General features: G+C 41.9%; 1 protein-coding gene across 1 annotated transcript in view; it reads right to left on the minus strand.

Moving 5' to 3' along the window:
• Nucleotides 1-23,081, minus strand: part of LOC143998074 (1,25-dihydroxyvitamin D(3) 24-hydroxylase, mitochondrial-like) — an 89,157-nt gene extending 66,076 nt beyond the window's left edge. The window contains exons 1-3 of the mRNA XM_077493833.1: nucleotides 23,064-23,081; nucleotides 22,434-22,679; nucleotides 3,111-3,301 (exon numbers count right to left, since the gene is read on the minus strand). Of these exons, the coding sequence (XP_077349959.1) occupies nucleotides 3,111-3,301; nucleotides 22,434-22,679; nucleotides 23,064-23,081 (455 nt within the window). The remainder of the gene's footprint in view (nucleotides 1-3,110; nucleotides 3,302-22,433; nucleotides 22,680-23,063) is intronic.
• Nucleotides 23,082-23,906: the final 825 nt, after the last annotated feature.

Below are 23,906 nucleotides of genomic sequence, written 5' to 3' on the forward strand. Positions count from 1 at the left end.
CTATTCTATTCTGATTTCCGAAGATGGTTATATACTATTTTATTCCATTCATTTCTATTCTATTCTATTTTTTTCTGTTTTACTCTATTATAGTCTACTCTTTTATTTTCTGTTATATTCTTTTCTCTTCTATTATATTTTTTCTATTCTACTCCTTTATTTTCTATTCTATTTCATTCTCTTTGGAAATTAGAAAACAATTCCAAAACTATTTAAATTTGAAACTGTTTCGAAAACGATTCGAATTCAAAAAATTTGAATTGATTTGAATACGAATAAAGAAGACGAATTCCAAAAAAGAATTAAACAAATTTAACTAAATTAATTTACAACGTTAAAAAAAAAAGCAGTTTTTTCGCGTTTATCAATGTTTATCAGCGTTAGAGCGTTTTTACAGCTGAAAAACGTTTCTCAGAACCCACTAGTTTTGTTTTATTTTTACTGCTCAAAAACACCACTGCCCAAAACTGCTGATAACAGCCTATGTGTGCACGGACACATAGGATAACATGATGGAGAGTTTAATGACTGTAGAAAAAAAAACATCTACAGCCAAAAACAGCAGCTGTAAAAACGTCCAGTGTGCAGGAGGCTTAAAGTGGTTATAAACCCTTACAGACCACTTTAACCTACAGTTAAGCCTAGATTAAGGCTTAGAAGATATTTTCCTAAAACCGGGCACCGATGTCTATGGCGCATGTGCAGGCGCATTTTTAGAATGGATTTGAATACAGAATACATATTACTCTTAGCATAAAAGTTTGATTTTATACATCACTGTGCAACTGAAAAAAGCTGATATTTAGTATAAAGTATGTGGACGTAGTGTGTACAGGCATACCCCACTTTTAAGTACACAATGGGGTTTATTTACTAAAGCTGGAAAGTGCAAAATCAGGCTCCCTTCTGCATAGAAACCAATGAGCTTCCAGGTTTTATTACCAAAGCTTAATTGAACAAGCTGGGGTTAGAAGCTCATTGTCTTCTATGCAGAAGTGAGCCTGATTTTGCACTTTCCAGCTTTAGTAAATAAACCCCATTGGGTACTTAACCACTTGCTTACTGGGCACTTAAACACCCTTCCTGCCCAGACCAATTTTCAGCTTTCGGTGCTCTCACATTTTGAATGACAATTACTCAGTCATGCAACACTGCACCCAAATGAATTTTTTGTCCTTTTTTTCCCACAAATAGAGCTTTCTTTTGGTGGTATTTTATCACCTCTGGGGTTTTTATTTTTTGCGCTATAAATGAAAAAAGACCGAAAATTATGAAAAAAAACGCATATTTCTTTGTTTCTGTGACAGAATTATGCAAATTATTATTTTTTCTTCATAAATTTTGGCCACAATTTATACTGCTACATATCTTTGGTAAAAATAACCCAAATTAGTGGATAGTATTTGGTCTTTGTGAAAGTTAGAGAGTCTACAAGCTGTGGTGCGAATCGCACAAAATTGATCACATCTGATGTACTGGTGGACTATCTCGCTTCTTGTGACCCGAACAAGTCAGGAAAGTACAAATACCCCCCAAATGACCCCTTTTTGGAAAGTAGACATTCCAAGGTATTTAGTAAGAGGCATAGTGAGCTTTTTGATGTTGTCATTTTTTTGCCACAATTCTTTGCAAAATTAAGATTTTTCTTTTTTTTTCTCCACAAAATTGTCATTGTAATAGGTTATTTCTCTCACATGGCATGTGTATACCACAAATGACACCCCCCAAAAAATTCTGCTACTCCTCCTGAGTATTACAATAGCACATGTGTGGGACTTTTTCACAGCCTGGCCACATAGAGAGGCCCAACATGCAGGTAGCGCCATCATGTGTTCTAGGAACATAAATTACACATCTAACTTGTTGACTATTTATTACACTTTTGAAGCACCAGGACAATGACACGTGACACTGATGACAGATGGCACTGATACGTGGCAATGATGACACTTATACGTGGCACTGATGACACGTGGCACTGATGACACGTGGCACTGATGACAGATGGCACTAATATGTGGCACTGATGACAGATGGCACTAATATGTGGCACTGATGACACGTGGCACTTATACGTGGCACTGATGACAAGTGGCACTAATACGTGGCACTGAAGACATGTGGCACTAATACGTGGCACTAATACGTGCCACCGATGACAGATGGCACTAATACATGGCACCGATGACGCGTGACACTGATGACAGATGGCACTGATACGTGGTATTGATGACGTGACACTGACAACAGATGGCACGTGACACTGACAGGTGGCACTGATGACAAATGGCACTGATACGTGGCACTGATGACAGATGGCACTAATACGTGGCACTGATGACACGTGGCACTGATGACAGATGGCACTTATACGTGGCACTGTTGACAGATGGCACTGGGGACAAATGGCACTGACAACAGGTGGCATTGGGGGCAGGTGGCACTGGGGGTAGGTAGCACTGGGGGCAGGTAGCACTGGGGTGGATGGCACTGGGGTCAGGTAGCACTGGGGTGGATGGCACTGGGGTGGATGGCACTGGGGCAGGATGGCACTGGGGTAGGATGGCTGGCACTGCTGGGGGAGGATGGATGGCACTGCTGGGGGGGGGTGGCACTTTTTTTTTTTTTTTACTTTTTTTTTTTATCAAAAAGCAAAGCAGAACGGCTGCCGCTGCAGCCGTTCATCTCTCCCTTTCACACTCTGTCTGTGTGAGGAGGGAGAGTGGCGCTGAGAGATGATCTCATATGTTTACATATGAGATCATCTCCCATTGGACACGCCGATCGCGCTGTAAACGGCCGCTGTGATTGGCCGTTTACAGCGATCTGTGTTTGCCTGTCCCCGGGGGACACGGCGAACACAGAACTTCCGCGATGCACGCCCGCGGCGGCGCGCATTGCGGAAGTAAACATTAGGACGTCCAGGGACGGCCTCCCAGACGAACGCGCCTGCTCTACGGCCGTCATTCGGCTATAGGGCGGGCGTGAGGTGGTTAAAAGCGAGGTTTGCCTGTATAGTACAATGTATGCAAATACATTTTCAAAGTGTGCTATGACATAAAATACATCTTTACATGACGCAATCCCATACTAAAACAATGAGCACTTACAGTGTAAGCAGGCCATACTCTTCTCCTCTATATTCTCTGTACATTTTCCAAGGTTTAATCTCCATTCTCTTTGGATACATTGTTTCCTTTCTTAGAAGGGTTTCTAGTAAATCTGGGTCTCCAATTTGCACTGACTTAAAATTTCCAAGATTCATCTTGAAAATACCTCCAAACTGTTGATGATATTTTAACTAAAGAGAAACAGAACAAAGATCAAATGATCACATTAGTAATATTTATAACATAAAACGGGAAATCTAACATTATGACAAGTACTATGCTATTTTGATGATGATGATGATGATGATGAGCAATAGCAATAGTAGTAGCAGAAGTAGTAGAATTGGAGATAGCAGTAGAAAAATAAAACAACATAATATTTTAGTTACAGCAGAAGTCCATCTTTAGCAGAAGTGCATCTTTAGAGTTCATTATAAGAGCAAGCATAGTTACCATAATTTCATGTTGATTTTGTAACCCTCCATTCCAAAGAATATTAAGGAAACTTCCAATGCCAGGCAGGTCAACGGGACCTGGAATGTTACAAAAAGGCACAAGTCTTTTTGCCAAGCCAAAACATTTGGTTGGTGTGTGAAAATATGCCTTTTGTATTAAAATCTCAGGCATAGTAAGAGGCAACAGAAATGAAAAAGTCTTCATTGCAAGTGTATACACTCAAAAAGCTTAATTACAATAATCAATCAACAGTGCTGAATTTTCTAAGAGGCAAAATGTGCTGGAGAAAAGTGTATGGGAGCACAAGATATTGGTGTCTATATATATGGGACAGTGCAAAAAAGGGTATACAGTACTCTTGGATATCATTGGTTTAAAGTTTTAAGGGGATGAGCTTTAAAGTGTTTGAAAATAACAGAATGTTTACACCAATAAAGTAAGACCTAGTTTGTCCTTCACTAATTGACCGGTTCAATAGTCTAATGTTCAAGTACACTACATCAAGTGCACGTCCTTAAAGTTCATGCAACTTCTAGCTAACAAAGCTAACAAAGCCAAGCCAAACAATAAACCTACTTACCAAACAGTGTTGAATACAATAGTATTTGATTTGGGAAAATATAATACCTGCATTTAGCTTTGTATATTTATCTATAACACACCAATATCAAAATTATTTAAACTTTATTATAAAACATCATCACTAAAAAAAAAACCTTACAATATTATACAATATTACCATAATATTGTAAGTTTTTTTTAGTGATGATGTTTTCATAGAGCCAATATCTGATTAGTTGGTACAGTTTGACTAGTCAGTAAGAATTGACTTATGTTTAAATATACGTTTAAGAGTGGTATATATATATATATATATATGCAAAAAACGTAGTTATAGATACGTTTTTTTATTTGCGCCGGTAGCACACCTTTATACATAATGATGGATCTCAGACTAGTTTTCACCCATTAGCAGTGATTGTCTATAACACACCAATATCAAAATTATTTACAAATCATTACAAATCTGTGTTAAGTTATAATAATAGAATGCCGTGTTTATAAAATATCACCACACACTGTATTTAGTTATTTATAGTTGATCTGGCAATAACTACATAGGAAACAAAATTGCAAACTTGTGGTACAATATATATATATATATATATATATATATATATATATATATATATATATATATATATATATATATATATATATACATATATATATATATATATATATATATATATATACATATATATATATATATATATATAATATATTTTCATTTGGTAAAGTTACCAGAAAAAAAGAGAACTCTAATATGTTTAATTATTTTTATCAAGCTAGTATGTCTATACTAGTGAATATACAAACAAGTAAAATGCGGGTGGCCTGTACCTCTCGTATTACCATGAACTTGGTGCACCCAGTTAACTCTTCTGCTGGCAGTACTGGCATTGAAAAGTGTAAAAGGAATTCATACAATCTGCTGTATTGTAGCGTGCTTGCCAAACTGTAGAATCCTGAGCTATGTAATCTAATTAAACCACCATTAAAAAATACCAACCTTTTTATTACTTGGCAATCAGTTATAACAATCACCATAGAATTATTGTCCTCATAGTCGACCCTTCTTTCTGAAGTCTATTTTCAGCCTTAAAAAAGAATCTTTTTTTCAAAAGAACTGGTTATTTGAAGGTGTATATAGTCAATTACTTCAACTGCTAAAAATAGTTGAGAACACTTTAAAGACTATTTCCATCTGAATTTGGTATAAACACAGAGCTTATTTAACATTTTTAGCTACCAAACTCAATAACCTTGATTGTGTCTTTGTTCCTGGAAATAAAAAAGTATGTAAGAGCTGTGCCACTGAACTCACTTGAACCAGATGTAGTGAATAGACTTTGGAACATTAGAGCCCTACTTAGCAATGCTTTTCACCGGATGATCAGGAGATGTTTGGGTTTATAAACCTTGAGACAGCATGTTCAAATGCCTTACATTTACTTGCAGGGAAGTAAGGTGGGTTATTTTTAGATCTGTTTCTATAAAAAGATAATTAGTGATTTTTAGAACTGTTAACAATAAAACCACGTTGAATCGGTTTTCATTTGATTGGGGTACCTTGTAAAACACAAACAATGTCCCACTTATAAATGAAGATGAAGTGAAATAAAACAGGATCTGAGTTTGTGTGTGGTTTTATATATACGTATATATAAAACATTTGTACAATGTATGTCCTTCCTGATAGGCTCTGCACCCTTATATCTGACACCACTACTAGGGGCCATAAATTGACCCCCTCTTTTTTTTATCTGCTGCCAGGGTGTCCCAGCAATACAGCACAATATATATATAGATTGCTCATGTTATGTGAATAATCATATGTACAAGCACTGCTCGAGTCTATTTGGGCTATATATACTACACACATATGTATATATATATATATATATATACATTAAAACCGAAAAAAGCCCAAATAGACTCGGGCAGGGCTTGTGCATATGATTATTCACATAACATGAGCAATCTATTCAACATATGTCCATTCTATGCAGTCCGTACACAATATTTACCGTATTTATTGGCGTATAACAAGCACCAGTGTATAACATGCACCCCAAGTTTAGGAGGCAAGTTTAAGGAAAAAAACTTTCATTTTAAATGCCCATCAAAGCAGTCTTCCACTGTCCACCTGCAGCCTTGCACTGTCCCCCTGCAGCCTTCCCCTGTCCCCCTGCAGCCTTTCCCAAAATTGCAGCATGGTTTCATTTTAAATTTACCGCCGCCGCCGCTAACGAGATCTTCGGCTTCTCCCGTCACCGAGATTTTCGGCTCCTCCCGCCACTGCCGAGATCTTTGGCTCCTCCCGCCGCTGCTGAAATCCTTCGGCTCCTCCCACCACCGACATAGACCAAGCCGAGCCAAGTGTACTCGGCTACTTGGCTTCGCTCGCAGTAACGCCCCGTCCCACCCCTTGGCCCAGCTCCTATGATGGACACAACACCGGGCCAATGGCGGGAGGTAAAGGTTCGGAGGTGGGACTGGGCGTGACTGCGAGTGGAGCCGACTACATAGTACACTTGGCTTGGCTTAGCAAATGTCAGCGGCGCTCCACAGACAGCGCAGATCAGCGGGTGATCGGCGTTTAACAGGCACCCATGATTTCTCCCTGATTTTAAGGGGGAAAAAGTGGGTGTTATACGCCAATAAATATGGTAAATGGAGTTTGTCATCAAATGTTGCAGAGAAAAAACAGTCCTTTAAAATCACTTAGGATGAAATTTGCTGTCGCCGAAAGATAGCACCTTCACACGTGCACAGAGAAAGGAGAGGGGGGTGTGCAAAGGGACCCCTCTTGAAAAAACTCTTACCAGAAAAGAGCTTAATTTTTGCATGTGAATCTCAAAACAGTGGGACGTCTCTACGGGCATCTTCTTTGCCCTTGTACACATGGTCAGACATTCCGACAACAAAATCCGTCGGATTTTGTCCGAAACTGGTGTTGCATACACACGGTCGGAAAAAGTTGTCAGAAAATCTGATCGTTCGTAATGTGATGACGTTATTTCGTTACAACGGGACTACGTTCAGGCCAATAGCTTTGGTCTAGGAATTTGATCTGAGCATGCGTGGCACTTTGTCCGATCGGAATTCTCTACAAACGATCGGTAAAATTCCGATCGGATCATGTTATTGGAAAATTTTATAGCCCAGCTCTAAAACTTTGTTGGTCGGATATTCCAATGGAAACAGTCCGATGGAGCCCACACACGGTCGGATTATCCGACAACATGGTCCGATCGGACATTTTCCGTCGGAATGTCCGACCGTGTGTACAAGGGCTTTCTCTGTTCAATCTGTGCCAGCCACTAATTACTAATTACTAATTTTAATTATTCAGTTAATCAGGTGAAGAGAAAAGAGGGATCGGACATAGAGTATTCTCTTTTTAAACAACTTTTAATACCATTTAATAACAAACTCCCTTCACGATGTACACTCATTAGAAATCACATATATCACAGCGGTGTTCACAAAATGTCATCAGATAACATCAGATGTCATACAGCATCTTCTATCGCTCTTGGCGTGTGCAACCTGTGGGGACTCATGCTGTGTTCCTGGGCGTGCTGACGTAACTACACTCGTTGTATGGCTCCACTCTGACTCGTTTCGTCATTTACAACATCATCTGAGGGTGGAGCCATATGGTGCTCTCCCTCTTTTAATCTTTCTAATCCAAGATTATCTCCAAGTTTGTGAGAACTCTGTATGAATATGAGCAGCAAAACAACTTCATTCTTCCAGCATTCTAAAGAAGAAAATAATGTGCTGCGTTAAAAGATCACAGAATTAGCAGCGTGAGGAATGTGCTAGCTCAAATACAAATGATAGTTTTACCACACCGAGCGATTCCGTTTCATACTTGCTTCAGAGCATGCGTCGTTTTTGGTTCTTCGGAACAGCATACAGGCAAACGGTTTTCCCGATAGGAATTGGTTCCGTCAGAAAGATTTTAAACATGTTCTATTTCTAGGTCTGTCAGAATTTTCTTAAAAAAAAGTCAGATGAGGCATACACTCGATCGGAAAATATACGATAAAAAGCTTCCGTCTGACTTTTTCTGTCAGACATTCTGCTTGTGTGTATGCGGCATTAGAGTTGAATGCCTAGAGGAGGCTGCAGGATGTGTGCCATGCAGATACTGTATATGTGAAAGGAGAGCAGAAAGAAACAGATGACAGTGAACGGGGAAAGGGGATCAGTGTGAGAGTGTTGGGAAGGAGTGGAAGTAAAGCTGGGGATGAAAGGTGTAAGAGAAAGTGAAAGTAGCTTATCAGGAACAAAGGTGGAGTGACTGGGAAGGACAGCAAGTTGACGGGACAAGGGAGAGCTTAGTGAAGTAGGAGAGGAATTATTTAATACATTGCAGTCAGTGGCAGAGCTAACACAGAGTTGGAGGGACTAAAAGAGTTAGAGAATCGGGGCAATATGTAATGGGTGAATAACTCCACTCAGTGAGACAGGATAAGCGGCTGAAACTCTCAGTGAGCCCACTTCTCCATATATTTTTTGAAAGAAACAACAGAAAGTAGCTTTTTATATAATTTGTGAACTACAGTATCTCATAAAAGTGAGTACACCCCTCGCATTTTTGTAAATATTTTATTCTATCTTTTCATGTGACAACACTGAAGAAATTACACTTTGCTACAATGTAAAGTAGTGGGTGTACAGCTTGTATAACAGTGTAAATTTGCTGTCCCCTCAAAATAATTCAACACACAGTCATTAATGTCTAAACCGCTGGCAACAAAAGTGAATACATCCCTAAGTGAAAATGTCGAAACTGGGCACAATTAGCCATTTTCCCTCTCCAATGTCATGTGACTCGTTAGTGTTACAAGGTCTCAGGTGTGAATGAGGAGCAGGTGTGTTAAATTTGGTGTTATCGCTCTCACTCTCTCATACTGGTCACTGGAAGTTCAACATGGCACCTCATGGCAAAGAACTCTCTGAGGATCTGAAAAAAAGAATTGTTGCTCTACTTAAAGATGGCCTAGGCTATAAGAAGATTGCCAAGACCCTTAAAACTGAGCTGCAACATGGTGACCATGACCATACAGCATTTTAACAGGACAGGTTCCACTCAGAACCTCACCATGGTCGACCAAAGAAGTTGAGTGCACATGCTCAGAGTCATATTCAGAGGTTGTCTTTGGGAAATAGACGTATGAGTGCTGCCAGCATTGCTGCAGAGGTTGAAGGGTGGGGGGTCAGCCTGTCAGTGCTCAGATGATACAGCACACCGCATCAAATTGGTCATGATGGTTATCGTCCAAGAAGGAAGCCTCCTCTAAAGATGATGCACAAGAAAGCCCGCAAACAGTTTGCTGAAGACAAGCAGACTAAGGACATGGATTACTGGAACCATGTCCTGTGGTCTGATGAGACCAAGATAAACATATTTGGTTCAGATGGTGTCAAGCGCGTGTGGCGGCAACCAGGTGAGGAGTACAAAGACAAGTGTGTCTTGCCTACAGTCAAGCATGGTGGTGGGAGTTTCATGCTCTGGGATTTCATGAGTGCTGCCGGCACTGGGGAGCTAAAGTTCATTGACGGAACCATGAATGTCAACATGTACTGTGGCATACTGAAACAGAGCATGATCCCCTCCCTTTGGCTGCAGGGCAGTATTCCAAAATGATAACCCCAAACATACCTCCAAGATGACCATTGCCTGCTAAAGAAGCTGAGGGTAAAGGTGATTGACTGGCCAAGCATGTCTCCAGACCTAAACCCTATTGAGCATCTGTGGGGCATCCTCAAATGGAAAGTGGAGGAGTGCAAGGTCTATATCATCCACCAGCTCTGTGATGTCATCATGGAAGAGTGGAAGAGGACTCCAGTGGCAACTTGTGAAGCTCTGGTGAACTCCATGCCCAATAGGGTTAAGGCAGTGCTGGAAAATAATGGTGGCCATACAAAATATTGACACTTTGTACCCAATTTGGACATTTTCACTTAGGGGAGTACTCACTTTTGTTGCTAGTGGTTTAGACATAAATGTTCGTGTGTTGAGTTTTTTTGAGGGGACAGCAAATTTACACTGTTATACAAGCTGTACACTCACTACTTTACATTGTAGCAAAGTGTCATTTGTTCTGTGTTGTCACATGAAAGATTGAATAAAATATTTACAAAAATGTGAGGGGTGTACTATATATATGCATTATACATATCTCTACCAGTAGGTGGCACTGCAGTATTATAGTGTGTATTCTCTGTGGTAATGTAATCACAGGATGTACCTTCTCTAGCTAATTCCGCGTACACACGACCGGACTTTCTGGCAGACTAGGTTCAATGGTCTTCCCAACGGACTTTCAGCAGAGTTCCAACGGACTTTCCGAATGAACGGACTTGGCCGCACACAAACGGACTAAGTCAGTTTAAAAGTCTGTTTGTTTTGAACGTGATGACGTAAGACGGGACTAAAAAAGGAAGTTCAATAGCCAGTAGCCAATAGCTGCCCTTGCGTCGTATTTGGTCCATCGGACCAGCATACAGACAAATGGTTTTCCCGATAGGTATTGAGTCCGTCGGACAGATTTGAAACATGTTCTATTTCTAGGTTCGTCTGATTTTTTTTTAATGAAAAACGATCGGATTAGCCCACACACGATTGGATTGTCCGATGGACTGATTCCGTCGGACCTAGTCTGGCGGAAAGTCCGGTCGTGTGTATGCGGCATAAGTATGTACTTGTATCCTCCTTATTCCTGTTCATGTTTCTCCATGCTGTAAGACGTAATATATTTCTGCATGAAAGTAAAGTATTCTCTGCATCTAAGAAGCTTCCAGCATATCAATACTCTGCACAATAGGTTATGGGTCCCAGGCACCCAGCAAACCCAGCAGCACCCAGAGGCACTGGAAAGTAACTCAGTGAGTAAAGCAAGTCAGTGAATACTGTATACAAGCTACTGAAACATGGCAAGCGGTTCAGATGTCAGAATAACATGGTCACTTCCAGTGAGCAGACGCATTGTGAAGGAGCTCCAGCGATCCTGCTTTAATCCTGCACTATCTGTGCATCTGCTGGCCTGGGGAGAATTCCTACTCCAATAGATTGTTCATCTGCCTCCCCTGCACTGATCCTGTCCTGTATTTTTCATGCTGCCTACCCGATTGCTGGTTAAATCCAGCCATTGCTGGCTATCCACAATCGTGGCCCGCCGCCATCTTTCAGGCCTCAATCCAGCACCATCCTCACTCCTGCTGGCCCGGGGAGTGTTCTTACTTGCACAGACTGTACATCTACATCCCCAGCTCAAGTCACTACCTACATTTTTCAGCCTGCCTACTGGATTACCTGGCTGCCATCGGCCCCACTCAATAGCGGTCTGCCAGCCTCCTGTGCCTCATTCTAGCACCATCCTTACACCTGCTGGCCCAGAGAGCATTCCTGCTTACACAGATGGTACATCAGCATCCCCTGCTCTGGTCCTGCTCTGTATTTTTTTAAACACCATTGTAGCAGAGTTAGTACCTGAGAATGACCAAACCCTAACTGAGAACAGAGTCGGTCAAAGAGGAGGCCGCCTAGCAGTGATCTACAAATCTCACCTCACGTTCACAAAACCAACTTTACAGAGCTCACTGTCATTCATAGAAACACTCACAGTTCAATGTCAAACAGCACCCTAGGACACCTTTCACATACTTCTGTGCTACAGACGACCGGGACCAAAGACACACTTCCTTGCACCTTTTATCTAATTCATCGCTACATATACCTTGAAAACCAAAAATCTCCTGCTACTTGGGGACTTTAATCTCTGGGAAAACTCCTCCCAGGACTCCATCGCTACAGCTTGCATCAACCAACTGGAAGCACTAGGCCTGCAGCAACTTATAAATGCAAGCACGCATGCTTCAGGCCATACCCTCAACCTCATCTTCAAATAAAACATGGACATTAACACACTTGATAACATGCCATTGCCTTGGACTGACCACCACGTGATCAAATTCAAAATAAACATCACTCATCAAATACCAACTCAACGACAATACACTGGACAAGATCACAGAAGAAACTATACTCACAACTCTTCAAAACGACACTATCCAACAAAATAGCGGTGTTAACCCAAAACTACTGAACTGAAGACACACTCAACTCCTTTAACACAGCATTATTACAGACAGCAGACAGACATAGTCGCACCAATACGCAGAGCACCCACTCGCAAAAACAATTCGGGCTGGTTCAATGACTCTCTTACATTACTGAAACAAGAACACAGAAGAGCTGAAGGAGCATGGAGAAGGAACGCAACAATGGAAAACCACACAAATTACAAATCACTCACCACGAGATACCACAAAGCCATCTTCATAGCAAAAAAAGAACATTTCTCCAAAACCATCTCAAAATCCATAAACCGCCCTCGAGCACTCTTCAAACTAGTCACCCAGACTATGAACCCCACCTGTTTAGATTCTCCAGCAAACGAAACAGAAGAATTCTGCAATGAGTTATGTGATTTTTTCATTGACAAAATCTCAACCATTTGGGAAATAATTCAGCAGAACATAGCAAATAACCCCACTTGACCAGAACAAGAGAAAAAAAACACAGTTTCTACATCCACTGAGATTTACTCTGGTCCCAATCACCATTGACATCACCAAAACCATCATCAGAAACCTCTGAGACAGCACATTGCCAAACTACATCATTCCCAAAAAACTTCTGAAAGAATGTACTGACATCCTGGCACCTATCATAACATAACTCGTAAACCAGTCATTTAAAGAAGGAATTATCCCGATCTCCCTCAAGCAAGGCACAATCAAACCCCTCTTAAAGAAGCCTAACCTCGATCCCAAAGACCCAAATGACGGCAGACCTCTCACAAGCCTCAACACCTTATCCAAAATGATCGAGAAAGCAATAGTACAACAGCTACAACTCCATCTGGACACCCATAAACTCTTGGACCCACCACAATCTGGTTTCCACCCTGGCCATGGGACAGAAACTGCACTCCTCAAAATCTGGGGTGACACTGTCAGGGAAGTCATCCACGGAATACAGCTGACATTTTCAGATCCACACCTGTGTGCAGGTGCCGACAAAGTATACGCAGATCTGCCACCGGCGCATCAGTAGACGCGCATGCATCTACTGATGCGCAGCCAGAACTGGTGCCAGACGGCCTATTTAAACACAGAACTCAGTACTGTCTGGTTGCTGCTTGGTCTACAGCTTCACCTGAAATCTTGTTACCTTGTGTTGTTTTCTGAATACCGTTCTGGCTTGCTACCTGAGTACGCTTCTGCCTGCTGTTAAACCTGATCTGCCTACCAGTTGCCAAGCCTGCCTGTGACCTGACTACGCTCCTGCCTGCTGTTATACCTGATCTGCCTACCTGTTGCCAAACCTGCCTGTGACCTGACTACGTTCCTGCCTGCTGTCATAACTGATCCGCCTACCTTTTACCGAGCCTGTCTGTGACCTGACCACGCTCCTGCCTGCTGTTGTATCTGATCTGCTCGTCTGCTGCCAAGACCTGCCTGTGATCCAGCTGCACTCCAGCCCGCTAGCAGCCAAGTCCAGCTTTCCACCTGTGTGTTCCTGGCTTCTACCTGCACAGACTTCAGGAATTATCCCAGGCACTCTTACTCCACTGTGCTCCAGCGCCAACTGTCCCACTACCAGCGGCTCTTGGGCCGGAGTTGTATGCGAGGCCTTCCTCTACACCTCAGGCTCACCACCAGGTACGTGACAGACACCCTCGATGCAGCAGTTAAAGGAGAATCATGTTTCCTGGTGCTGCTGGACCTCAGTGCAGCATTCGACACAGTAGGCCACAAAACCCTGCTCACTCGTCTCACAGAAGTAGCTGGAGTTGCAAACTCAAACTTACCCTGGTTTGCATCCTTCCAAGAGAACCAATCTCAGAAAGTGAAACTATGAACGTTCACTTCGGAAGCATGAAAAATGACATGCAGAGTCCCTCAAGGATCACCCCTGTCGCCAGTGCTCTTTAACATCTATCTCCGCCCACTCCTTAAAATCATCAGCAACCAGGATCTACTTTATCACTCCTACACGGATGACATCCAACTATACCTACACATCAACAACAAAAAAGACCAATACCAGGCATTGGAAAACTGTCTCTCAATGATCAACAAATGGATGATCTTCCTTCACGCAAACCAAAACAAAAACCCAATATGTAGCGGTATACAAGTTATTCATTCATGTGAAGTTTGCAATAGCAAAGCTAAACAATGCCAATTACCAGCTAAAGAATGCCTTGTGGCAAGTGTTAAATACAGACAGACCCGCAGACGGAGAGACATAGGACTGGGATAGGAAGGATAAACAAGCAAAAGTAATTATAAGCTTACTAGTGGAAGATGACCAGCTTATCCACATAACAGAGAAAATGGCCAAAGGTATGTGGACTTCATTACAAAAGCTGCATGAGGGTTAAAGTTTAAACAGCAAACTGTTTTTGCTAAGAAAGTTGTACAAGATGACACTACAAGAAGGCCAGCAAATGCGTGACCACGTGAATGCTATGCTAGAGATCATAGAGCACCATCGGAGAGGACATCAAAGATAACCATATTGTTTCCCTGCTCCTCTGCAGCCTCCCAGAGACATTACTGGTCTTGTTAACACTTTAGAAACCAGACTCAAGCAGGAGCTGACACTGGAATATGTCAAAGGCAAATGAATCAATGAATATGACAGAAGGAAAGAAAATTCGCACCATGATGACAAAGCTCTTAAGATGTAGAAAGGCACAAAGCACAACAAAGAAAGTAGAGCCTGTTTTCACTGTAAAAGGACTGGTCACTTAAAAGGACTGTTCTATCTGGAAAGCCGAGCAGTGAAAATTTAAAGCTATCCACAATACAAAGAGTCAAAGCAGCTACAAAAGGAAACTGCAGACACTTCATGGAGTGGCAGCTTTAAAGGCTGGTGCCACTGGTTACAGTGCAAAAGACAAAGGTTTCCTAGCAAATGGGAAAGGTATCAATTCAGAAGGTAAAGGCCAGGGCTTTCTGAACTGTATTACACTACAAGGCAAGCAGAGTATCCTTGTAAAGAAAGTGCTGTGTGTTCTGGAACTAGAAGGCAGCCTCGTAACAGTGAAAATTCTTGCAAATAACAGTCTCGCAGTTAAGATCCAGGGTGATGAATGCACAATTCACAATGATAAATGATTCCTTTCAAAAGGAAAACTAAATGACCACCTATATAGGCTCATCACCACAGACCAGCAAGCCAATGTAGGTCTAATGACCTACACAGCAAATATATTCACTTATGGCACAGGCGGCTGGGACACAGAAGTCCAGAAGCTATACTGGACATTATAATGAGAGGCTTATCAGAAGATTTGACAATAGCACCTTGCAAAGTGCTCATGAAATGCAAGTGCTATATAGAAGCAAAAGCCACATGTGCTCCCCTTTCACAGTCATCTCAAAGAAAAACTACCCACCCCCTGCAGCTCATACACAGTGACGTATGCCGTCCAATGAAAATGCCCACATCAGGCAGGAACAGATATCTCCTGACTTTTATTGATGAATATTCCAGGTACACGACTACTTATCTGATGAAACACAAGAATGGCACATCAGAGAGGCTTCATGAGTGTGTTTCCATGTCTAGCAACAAATTCCAAAGGAAACCAGGAATGATATGCACCGAAAATGGGGGAGAATATGTTGTCAGATGCCAACCTACTTCACAAGTACTGGGAGAAGCAGTCATGGCTGCAACCTACCTATAGAACAGATTACCTTCAAGAGCCATTAAAAGTTTTCCATTCAAAATGTGACATGGATCAAAGTCTAGCATAGGGCACATCAGATTGTTTGGATGTAAAGCATATGCCTATATGCCAACTAAAAAGCAATCCAAGCTGGAGAACAGAGCCATAGAGGGCATTCTAGTGGGCTACAGGGAGCAAACTAAGATTACAAAATCCTATACTCAAAGACTGACAAAGTAACAATAAGCCGTAGTGTTTATTTTGATGAGAGATCATCACCAGAAACACCAATCCCTGAAAGCTGTGAAGTGAATATGCCAAGCAAACCAGAAGAAAACGTTAACCAAAGCTTTGTAGGAGTCAGAACAAGAGGTGGAACTCACATTGCCTAAATCAAGTTTCCCACCAGATCCTGCTAAACTGCCTGAAGTCAGACGATCCACTCAGGCTACAAAGGTGATACCACCCTACAAGCTGTCATACACTGTCAAAGCACACAGTATACTTGAACCAACATCCTGGGAAGACAGAAAAACTGCCAAAACATGAAGCCAATAAGTGGAGAAAGGCAGCAGAAGAATAATTAAAGTCACTTCAAGTCAAAAACCTGGACACTTACAGATCTCCCTCCTAACTGCAAAACTATAGGAAGTAAGTGAACTTTCAAAGTAAGTTAGATGCAGAAAGGAATATCCACAAATACCAAAGCCAGACTAGTTGCCAAGGGTTACACCCAGAAATTTTGAAATCAAAGAGCTAGAAAACATTAGCTACTTTCTGGGAATCCAAATAGAGAGAGAAGATGGAAGTTATCTTCTCAACCAGTCTCAAAAAATTTCCGAAATCTCTGAACAATTCCATATGCAATATGCAAAGGAAGTGAAAACTCCTATGGAACCAGGCTATCAAAAGAGCAATTAAGCAGAACACTTGCTACCCAACAATGACACAAATCGCAGACCAATCAGTAAACTACTATTGAATGAATGAATGAAATACTTGTATAGCGCACAATGCGAACTGAATCGCCTCTAGGCGCTGTGGGGAGCTTTGATCATCTGCTAAAAGAGGAAGGTCTTGAGTTTTTTCCTAAAAGCCCGGTGATTTTCTTCCAGGCGGATGTTGATTGGTAGAGCATTCCATAGCTGAGGCCCTTGGACAGCGAATCTCCGATCCCCCTTGAATTTATACCGGGCTTTGGGCACGAGGAGGAGGTTTTTGTTGGCTGATCGAAGACTGCGGTTTGGTGTGTAATGATTTATTTTCTCCATTAGATATTGCGGAGCTTCTCTATGCACGCATTTGTGGGTGAGGCAAAGGGTCTTGAACGTGATCCGATTTTTTACGGTTAGCCAATGTAAGCTCCTCAGCGAAGGAGAGATGGATTCCCAGGGTTTTTTTCCTGTTATCAGCCTTGCCGCCGTGTTTTGGATCAGTTGTAATCGCACAAGTTGATATTGTGGTAATCCTATGTAAAGCGAGTTTGCGTAGTCCAGTCGTGAATTAATGATTGTACCAACTACCACTGCTTTGTCATTCTTTGGGATAAAAGGGATGAGTCTGCGAAGCATGCGCAGCAGATGGTGAGATCCACTGACTACAGATCCTATTTGCGCATCCATTGAAATTTGTGCATCTAAAATAACCCCGAGACTCTTTGCTTTGGTCTTTGGGGAGATAGTTTGCCCAAAGACGGTTGGTGGAGACCAGGAGGTTTTGGTTGCGGGCTTATGATTTGGGTGTAAGATAAGAAGCTCTGTCTTTGATTCGTGAAGTTGTAGCTGATGTACTACAGCTTTCTCCATGATCTTAGAAATGATGTTGAGGCTTGAAATTGGCCTACGGTTGTTTGGATCCTGAGGGTCCAGGTTTGGTTTCTTGAGTAGAGGTTTGACAATGCCTTGTTTGAGGATGCTGGGAACAATCCCTTCGTGGAATGATCGGTTTATGAGGTGGGTTATGGTTGGAGCCACGATGTCGGAGCATTCTTTCAGTAGTTTTGTGGAGATGATGTCAATAGGTGAGGTACTGTCACACAGTTTATTAATGATGTTTTTTGCGGTGTCTACGGTAATTGGGGATAGTGAAAATTTAGGCGGTTGCGGTATGTTGGTGTAGACATCCTCTTTATGTATTTGCTGGCTGAGGTTGGATGTTTTCTTCTGACAAATTGTTTCCCTGATGGTTTTGACTTTATCGATGAAAAAATCAGACAGTTTGTCACAGTAATCCTGGGATTCACTTTCTGGGGGTTCTAGGCACACCGGAGTCATTGATTGATTAACCAGTTTAAACAGTTCCCGTGGTTGGTTTGCGGCCGTTGAGATTGTATATGAGAAGTGGTCCTTTTTGGCTTTGAATATTGCTTTCCGATAATTCTCTGTGAGACCTTTGTAGTTAAAGTGGTTTTCCTCAGTGGGATTTCTTCTCCATGTTCTTTCCGCTCTTCTGCGTTCTTGCTTTAGTACGGCGAGGGAGCTATTAAACCATCCAGAGTTTTTCTTCCTGATGAGAGCCCTGCGTTTTGGTGCTACTGAGTCTGCTGATTGCAGCAATGCCCTGTTTAGGGAGTTGAGTGTTTCCTCCGTAGAGTGGTTTAAGGTTATTGTAGTTATCTTGTTGGACAGAGTGGATTTGAAGGATTTGGAGTACAATTTTTTATGCGATCTGGTCCAGTGCGTTGTTGTTACAGGTTTCCGTTTTTCGTTGGTGATGTTGGTAGCTATTTTGAATTTGTTGGCGTGGTGATCCGTCCATGGCAGAGTTATGTTGTCGAGTATGTTGACGTCAATGTTCTGTTTGAAAATGAGGTCCAGGGTGTGTCCTGACCCATGCGTGGGAGTCTTTATCAGTTGCTGGAGACCCAGTTCTTCTAGTTGATTGATGCAGGCAGTCGCGATGGGGTCTTTAGGCTCGTTTGCCCAAAGGTTGAAATCTCTGAGTGCCAGGAAATTTTTGAATTTTAGGGTGTGCATTGCAAAGGATTCCGTGAGGGGTGAAAGAAGATTGGACTTTGGTCCCGGTGGTCTGTACTATTCCAATAAGACCCTATCCACAAAGGAGGGCAGTACCAAAAAGAAAAAAACACACACACAAGGCCCTTAAAATTCAGTGATGTCACCCAGGCAGTTTGGAACAGATCAGTGGGGATCTGCCATTTAGCAGCAGTAGTACTACCACCGTTAAATGACAGATCCTTAGCTGTTGTTTATAAATAAACAATATTACTTTTAAAGAGTACACTGTACTGCTCCACAATTTAATATGCAGGTTTAGGGCATCCCCAAAGCTTGATTTTTCTTTAAAAAGCATGTATGTGTTTTTAGCCCATTCACTGCCAGGTCCTTATGTCATACAGACCTGACAGCAGGGGGGTTTCACACACAATCCAATGGCTGCAACCACCAGGATTGTGTGTAGAACTGACAAGCAGACTTCTGCCTGTCAGGTAGAAGCATTCGGGGCAGCTGCGCTGCCACCTGATTACTTCCACACACGCCAGTAATGGTGTCCTCCTTCCTTTTCTTGTTGATGGCCCTCAAAGCAACATGTATGACATCATCCTGTCACTTTCCCTGGCTAGCATAGCCTGGAAGGAGTTTATTGCAATGCAATACAACCAGTGGAGCCCAGAGGAGACATTTAGGATCTTGTAGACCTTCATGTTCCATTAAAGAGAGCCTGTCATCAAAAAATCATCACATGGGGGACTCTTTGTCCCCTATGTGATGAAAAAAAAATGAAACAAAAAACATTTTTTTCATTGCAAAAAAATAAGGTTACACCCAAACACATAACATCCCCCCCCAAAAAATGCTAAGGCCCCCTCACCTCCCCATATACGCAGGTATGAAAATAAATGCACATCAGGGCCCCTATGCATGAAAACGCTGACTGCAATATACGTTACATATGGCCACACACACTAGAGTAAGAGCAATAATTCTAGCACAAGACATCCTCCGTTACACTCAACTGATGACCTTTAGGGAGCTTTGCCTTTAGAAAATATAGGGTACTGAAGCTTGTTTCCATTTTTTAAGGTTTGGCTTGTCTTTTATATTTTACCAAAAATGTGGGTAATATATTTCTTTTGTTTGCCCTAAAATTCACTTAAGTGTGTTTTTTTACTGAAATTTTGCATTTCCTAGACATGTGTGGTAATATCATGTTACATAAAAAATTTAAACTACCACTATTTTATTCTCTAGGGTGTCTGCTTTCAGAAAATATATAATGCTTGGGGGTTTTGTGTAATCTTCAGGTCTAAAATGATTTTTTAAACATGTGTGCAAAAAAATGCAAACATGGCTTTACCAGCGAAAAGGTTAAAGCATTTGTATAGTTACATTTTTTACTTTTGACCTACAGGTAAGCCTATAATAAGGCTTACCTGTAGGTAAAAAGATTACAGTTTAGGAGATATTCCCCTCACAATGAGCCTCTGACTTCAGCAGCGCATGCGCACCGGGTATTGTCGGCTGAAAGTTTGGCAGGCGCCAGACCCTGCCAGGAAGAAAACTCCCACGCACAGCAATGGAGCCACGATACCCGGAAGACACGCCGAGGGACCATGTCAGCTCCCTTGGCGTGGACTGAGTGAGATGCCGACACCTCGTTCTAAGGTATTTCATAATGACCTAGTATGTGCATACTAGCTCATTATGCCTTTTCCCTTAGGCCGCGTACACACGCGGGGACTGTTCGCTCAACTTTGTCCGTCAAACAGTTTCAGCGGACAGTCCGCTCAAAATTAGCATGGACGGACTTACCCACACACGACGAACGAACAGTCCGCTGAAACCGTGCGCGATGACGTGAACGGCACGTACGACGGGACTAGAAAACGACGTCCTATACACTGCAATGCAACCTTCGGCGTGTAAATTCTTTCTGAGCATGCGCGAGACTTAGTTTGACGAACAAGCCTACACACGGGCTTTGTTCGTCAGACTGTCCGCTGAAACTGTCCGCTGAAAGCCCACACACGAGCGGACTGTCCGCCGAAACACTGTTCAGCGGACAAAGTTGAGCGAACAGTCCCCGCGTGTGTACGCGGCCTTACAGATGTAAAAAAAAAAAAAAGTCAGTGGGTTTACTCCCACTTTAATGTTGATTTAACCACTTCACCCCCAGAAGATCTGGCTGCTCAATGACCAGGCGATTTCTTGCGATTCGGCACTGTGTCACTATAACTGAAAATTGCGTGGTCGGGCAACGCTGTACTTAAACAAAATTGACGTCCTTTCTTTCCCACAAATAGAGCTTTCTTTTGGTGGCATTTGATCATCTCTGCGGTCTTTATTTTTTTGTGCTGTAAACAAATAAAGAGCGACAATTTTGAAAAAAAAAACCACAATATTTTGTACTTTTTGCCATAATAAATATCCCCAGTTTTTTTTAAGAAAAAGAAATGTTTTTCCTCAGTTTAGGCCGATATGTATTTTTTTACATATTTCTGGTGATTAAAAACACAGCGTATATTGATAAGCCTGCGCAAAAGTTATAGCATTTACAAAATAGCGGATAGATTTATTGCATTTTTATTATTATTATTTTTTTACCAGAATTGGCGGTGATCTGCGATTTTTATCTGGACTATGACATTATGGCGGATACATCGGACACTTTTGACACATTTTTGAAACCATTGACAATTATACAGCGATCACGGGGTTAACTGTGTTCCCTGACTATGTGTTCTAACTATGGGGGGAGGGGACTGACTATAAAAGATAACAGCTCATAGTTCCTAGCTATTAGGAACTCACAATCTCCTCTCCTCACAGAACAGGGGTATGTGTTTACACACACGCACATCCCTGTTCTACCTCTCATGCCCACGACAGCCCACGACCATCGCGACCGCCGGCCATGAGCATTGGCATCCCCGCAATGCAACAGGAACACAGGCCTGCTATCCTGCTTAAAGGAGCCAACGTACAGCTACGACGGTTCAAGGGATCATGCCGCAGTATAACGATGGTGGCTGGTCAGCAAGTGGTTAAGTGGCATTTAAAAACCTCCCCCTTGCTAAAATACAGTTAGTTCTATAGATATTTCGACAGAGCCACAATTTTAGTTTTTTCAGGTATTTACCAAAACATATTTAAGCTATAGTTATATAATGGATATTAATATAATGTATATGGGCTGAAAGTGCACACTCTCAGGTTTAATTTGTGGGTATGTAAATCCAAATCGGAGGAAGGGTTTAGGAATTATAGCTGTTAAGAATAGCCAACCCCCTCCCTTTTTTACGAGGTCAAAAGTATTTGGACAATTGAATCAAAAGCTGTTTCATGGCAGGTGTGGGCTACTCCTTCATTATTTCTTCATCAATTAAGCAGGCAAAAGGTTTGGAGTTGATTCCAAGTGTGGTATTTGCATTTGGAATCTAGTGCTGTGAACCTACATCATGCATTCAGAGGAGCTGTCCATGCAAGTGAAACAGGCCATTGTAAGGCTTCAAAAACTAAAAAAATCCATCACAGAGATAGCAGCAACATTAGGAGTGGCCAAATCAACAGTTTGGTACATTCTGAAGAGAGTCGAATGCACTGGTGAGCTCAGCAACATAAAAAGGACTGGACGTCCACGGGAAGACAACAGTGGTGGATGATCGCAGGATCCTCTCTATATTAAAGGAAAACCTCTTCACTTGTCTGGATGTTGTGAATAACACTCTCCAATAGGTGGGAATATCATTGTCAAAGTCTACAAGTGAAGAATTCACTAGACCAAATACCGAGGGTTCACCATAAGGTGCCATCCATTCATAAGCCTAAAGAATATAAAAGCCAGATTAGACTTTGCCAAAAAACATCTAAAAAAGCCAGACCAGTTCTGAAAAGCATTCTTTGGATGGATGAAACGAATGGCGGTGTTCTGGCAGATAGTGTCCTGCCATCATATAGTGTCCGCCCCGTACTGCGCATGCGCAGTACGGTGCAGACGAAGCTTCGGAAAATCTCAGAAGATGAACGGTGCCTGCGCTCTGAGTGGAGGTGTTAGCCCCCCATCCAAGCGGACAAAGGGTTGTGAAAATTAAAGGGCCCCTCGCGGGCGAGCTTTGCTCGCCGTGCTTGGGGCTCGGCCTCGCTGCGCTCGGCTCTTTTTATTCTAGCTCTATGTCCACTTGGATGGTGGGAATAGAACCTGGACTCACGGTGCAGGCGTCGTTCATCGTCGGCTATTTTCAGAATCTGTGTGTGCTGTGTACTATCCGATGGGGGACCATATTTGATAGGACACCGGCCATACATGGTTTGAATTTAGAAAAAAAATTTGTTTGAAAATCATATCTACGAATTTCACACCGTTAGTGGGCTGCAGCAACAGCTGATTTTCGTGCAGCAATCAAATTTGAGGAATCAGACATGTTGTAAATTTTTTGAAAAACGAACGATTTTCTAATCAATGATGGGAGAATTGTACGAGAAATACAATAAGAAAAAATATGCGCATGTGCAAGAAAAGAAAATTTTACGGAGAGAAAGAAGATTCCCGGCCATGAAAATTCTTTTCTCTAGCAACATGAGGTGAAATTGAAGGTTTGGTCGGCCGAATTTCGAAAATCAATGGTGGCATCATCGGATCACAAAAAAAATAAACTTTCTGAATTTAAAAAGAAATTCGACCATGTATGGCCTGTTTAAGAATAATCTGTAGAATAATATAACAAGATAACAGAGCCACAGGTTGATGTGTCTTTATAATAATAATAATAATAATCTAATGGACTGCAGCTGTTCTAAGGCCCCATACACACTATTAGATTTTCTGCAGATTTTGGTCTTCGGATTTACCAAAACCATTTAGTGCGACCGGACTTTCCAGCAGACTAGGTGCGAAGGGATTAGTCCGTCGGACAATCCGATCATGTGTGGGCTAGTCCGGTCGTTTTTCAAAAAAGAAAATCAGACAGACCTAGAAATAGAACATGTTTGAAATCTATCCGACGGATTCAATTCCGACGGACTAAAATCACGAAAACCGTTCATCTCTGTGC

The sequence above is a fragment of the Lithobates pipiens genome, unplaced genomic scaffold (genome assembly GCF_037356315.1).
Source record: "Lithobates pipiens isolate NorthernLeopardFrog02 unplaced genomic scaffold, aLitPip1_a1.2 Scaffold_19, whole genome shotgun sequence".
NCBI lineage: Eukaryota > Metazoa > Chordata > Amphibia > Anura > Ranidae > Lithobates > Lithobates pipiens.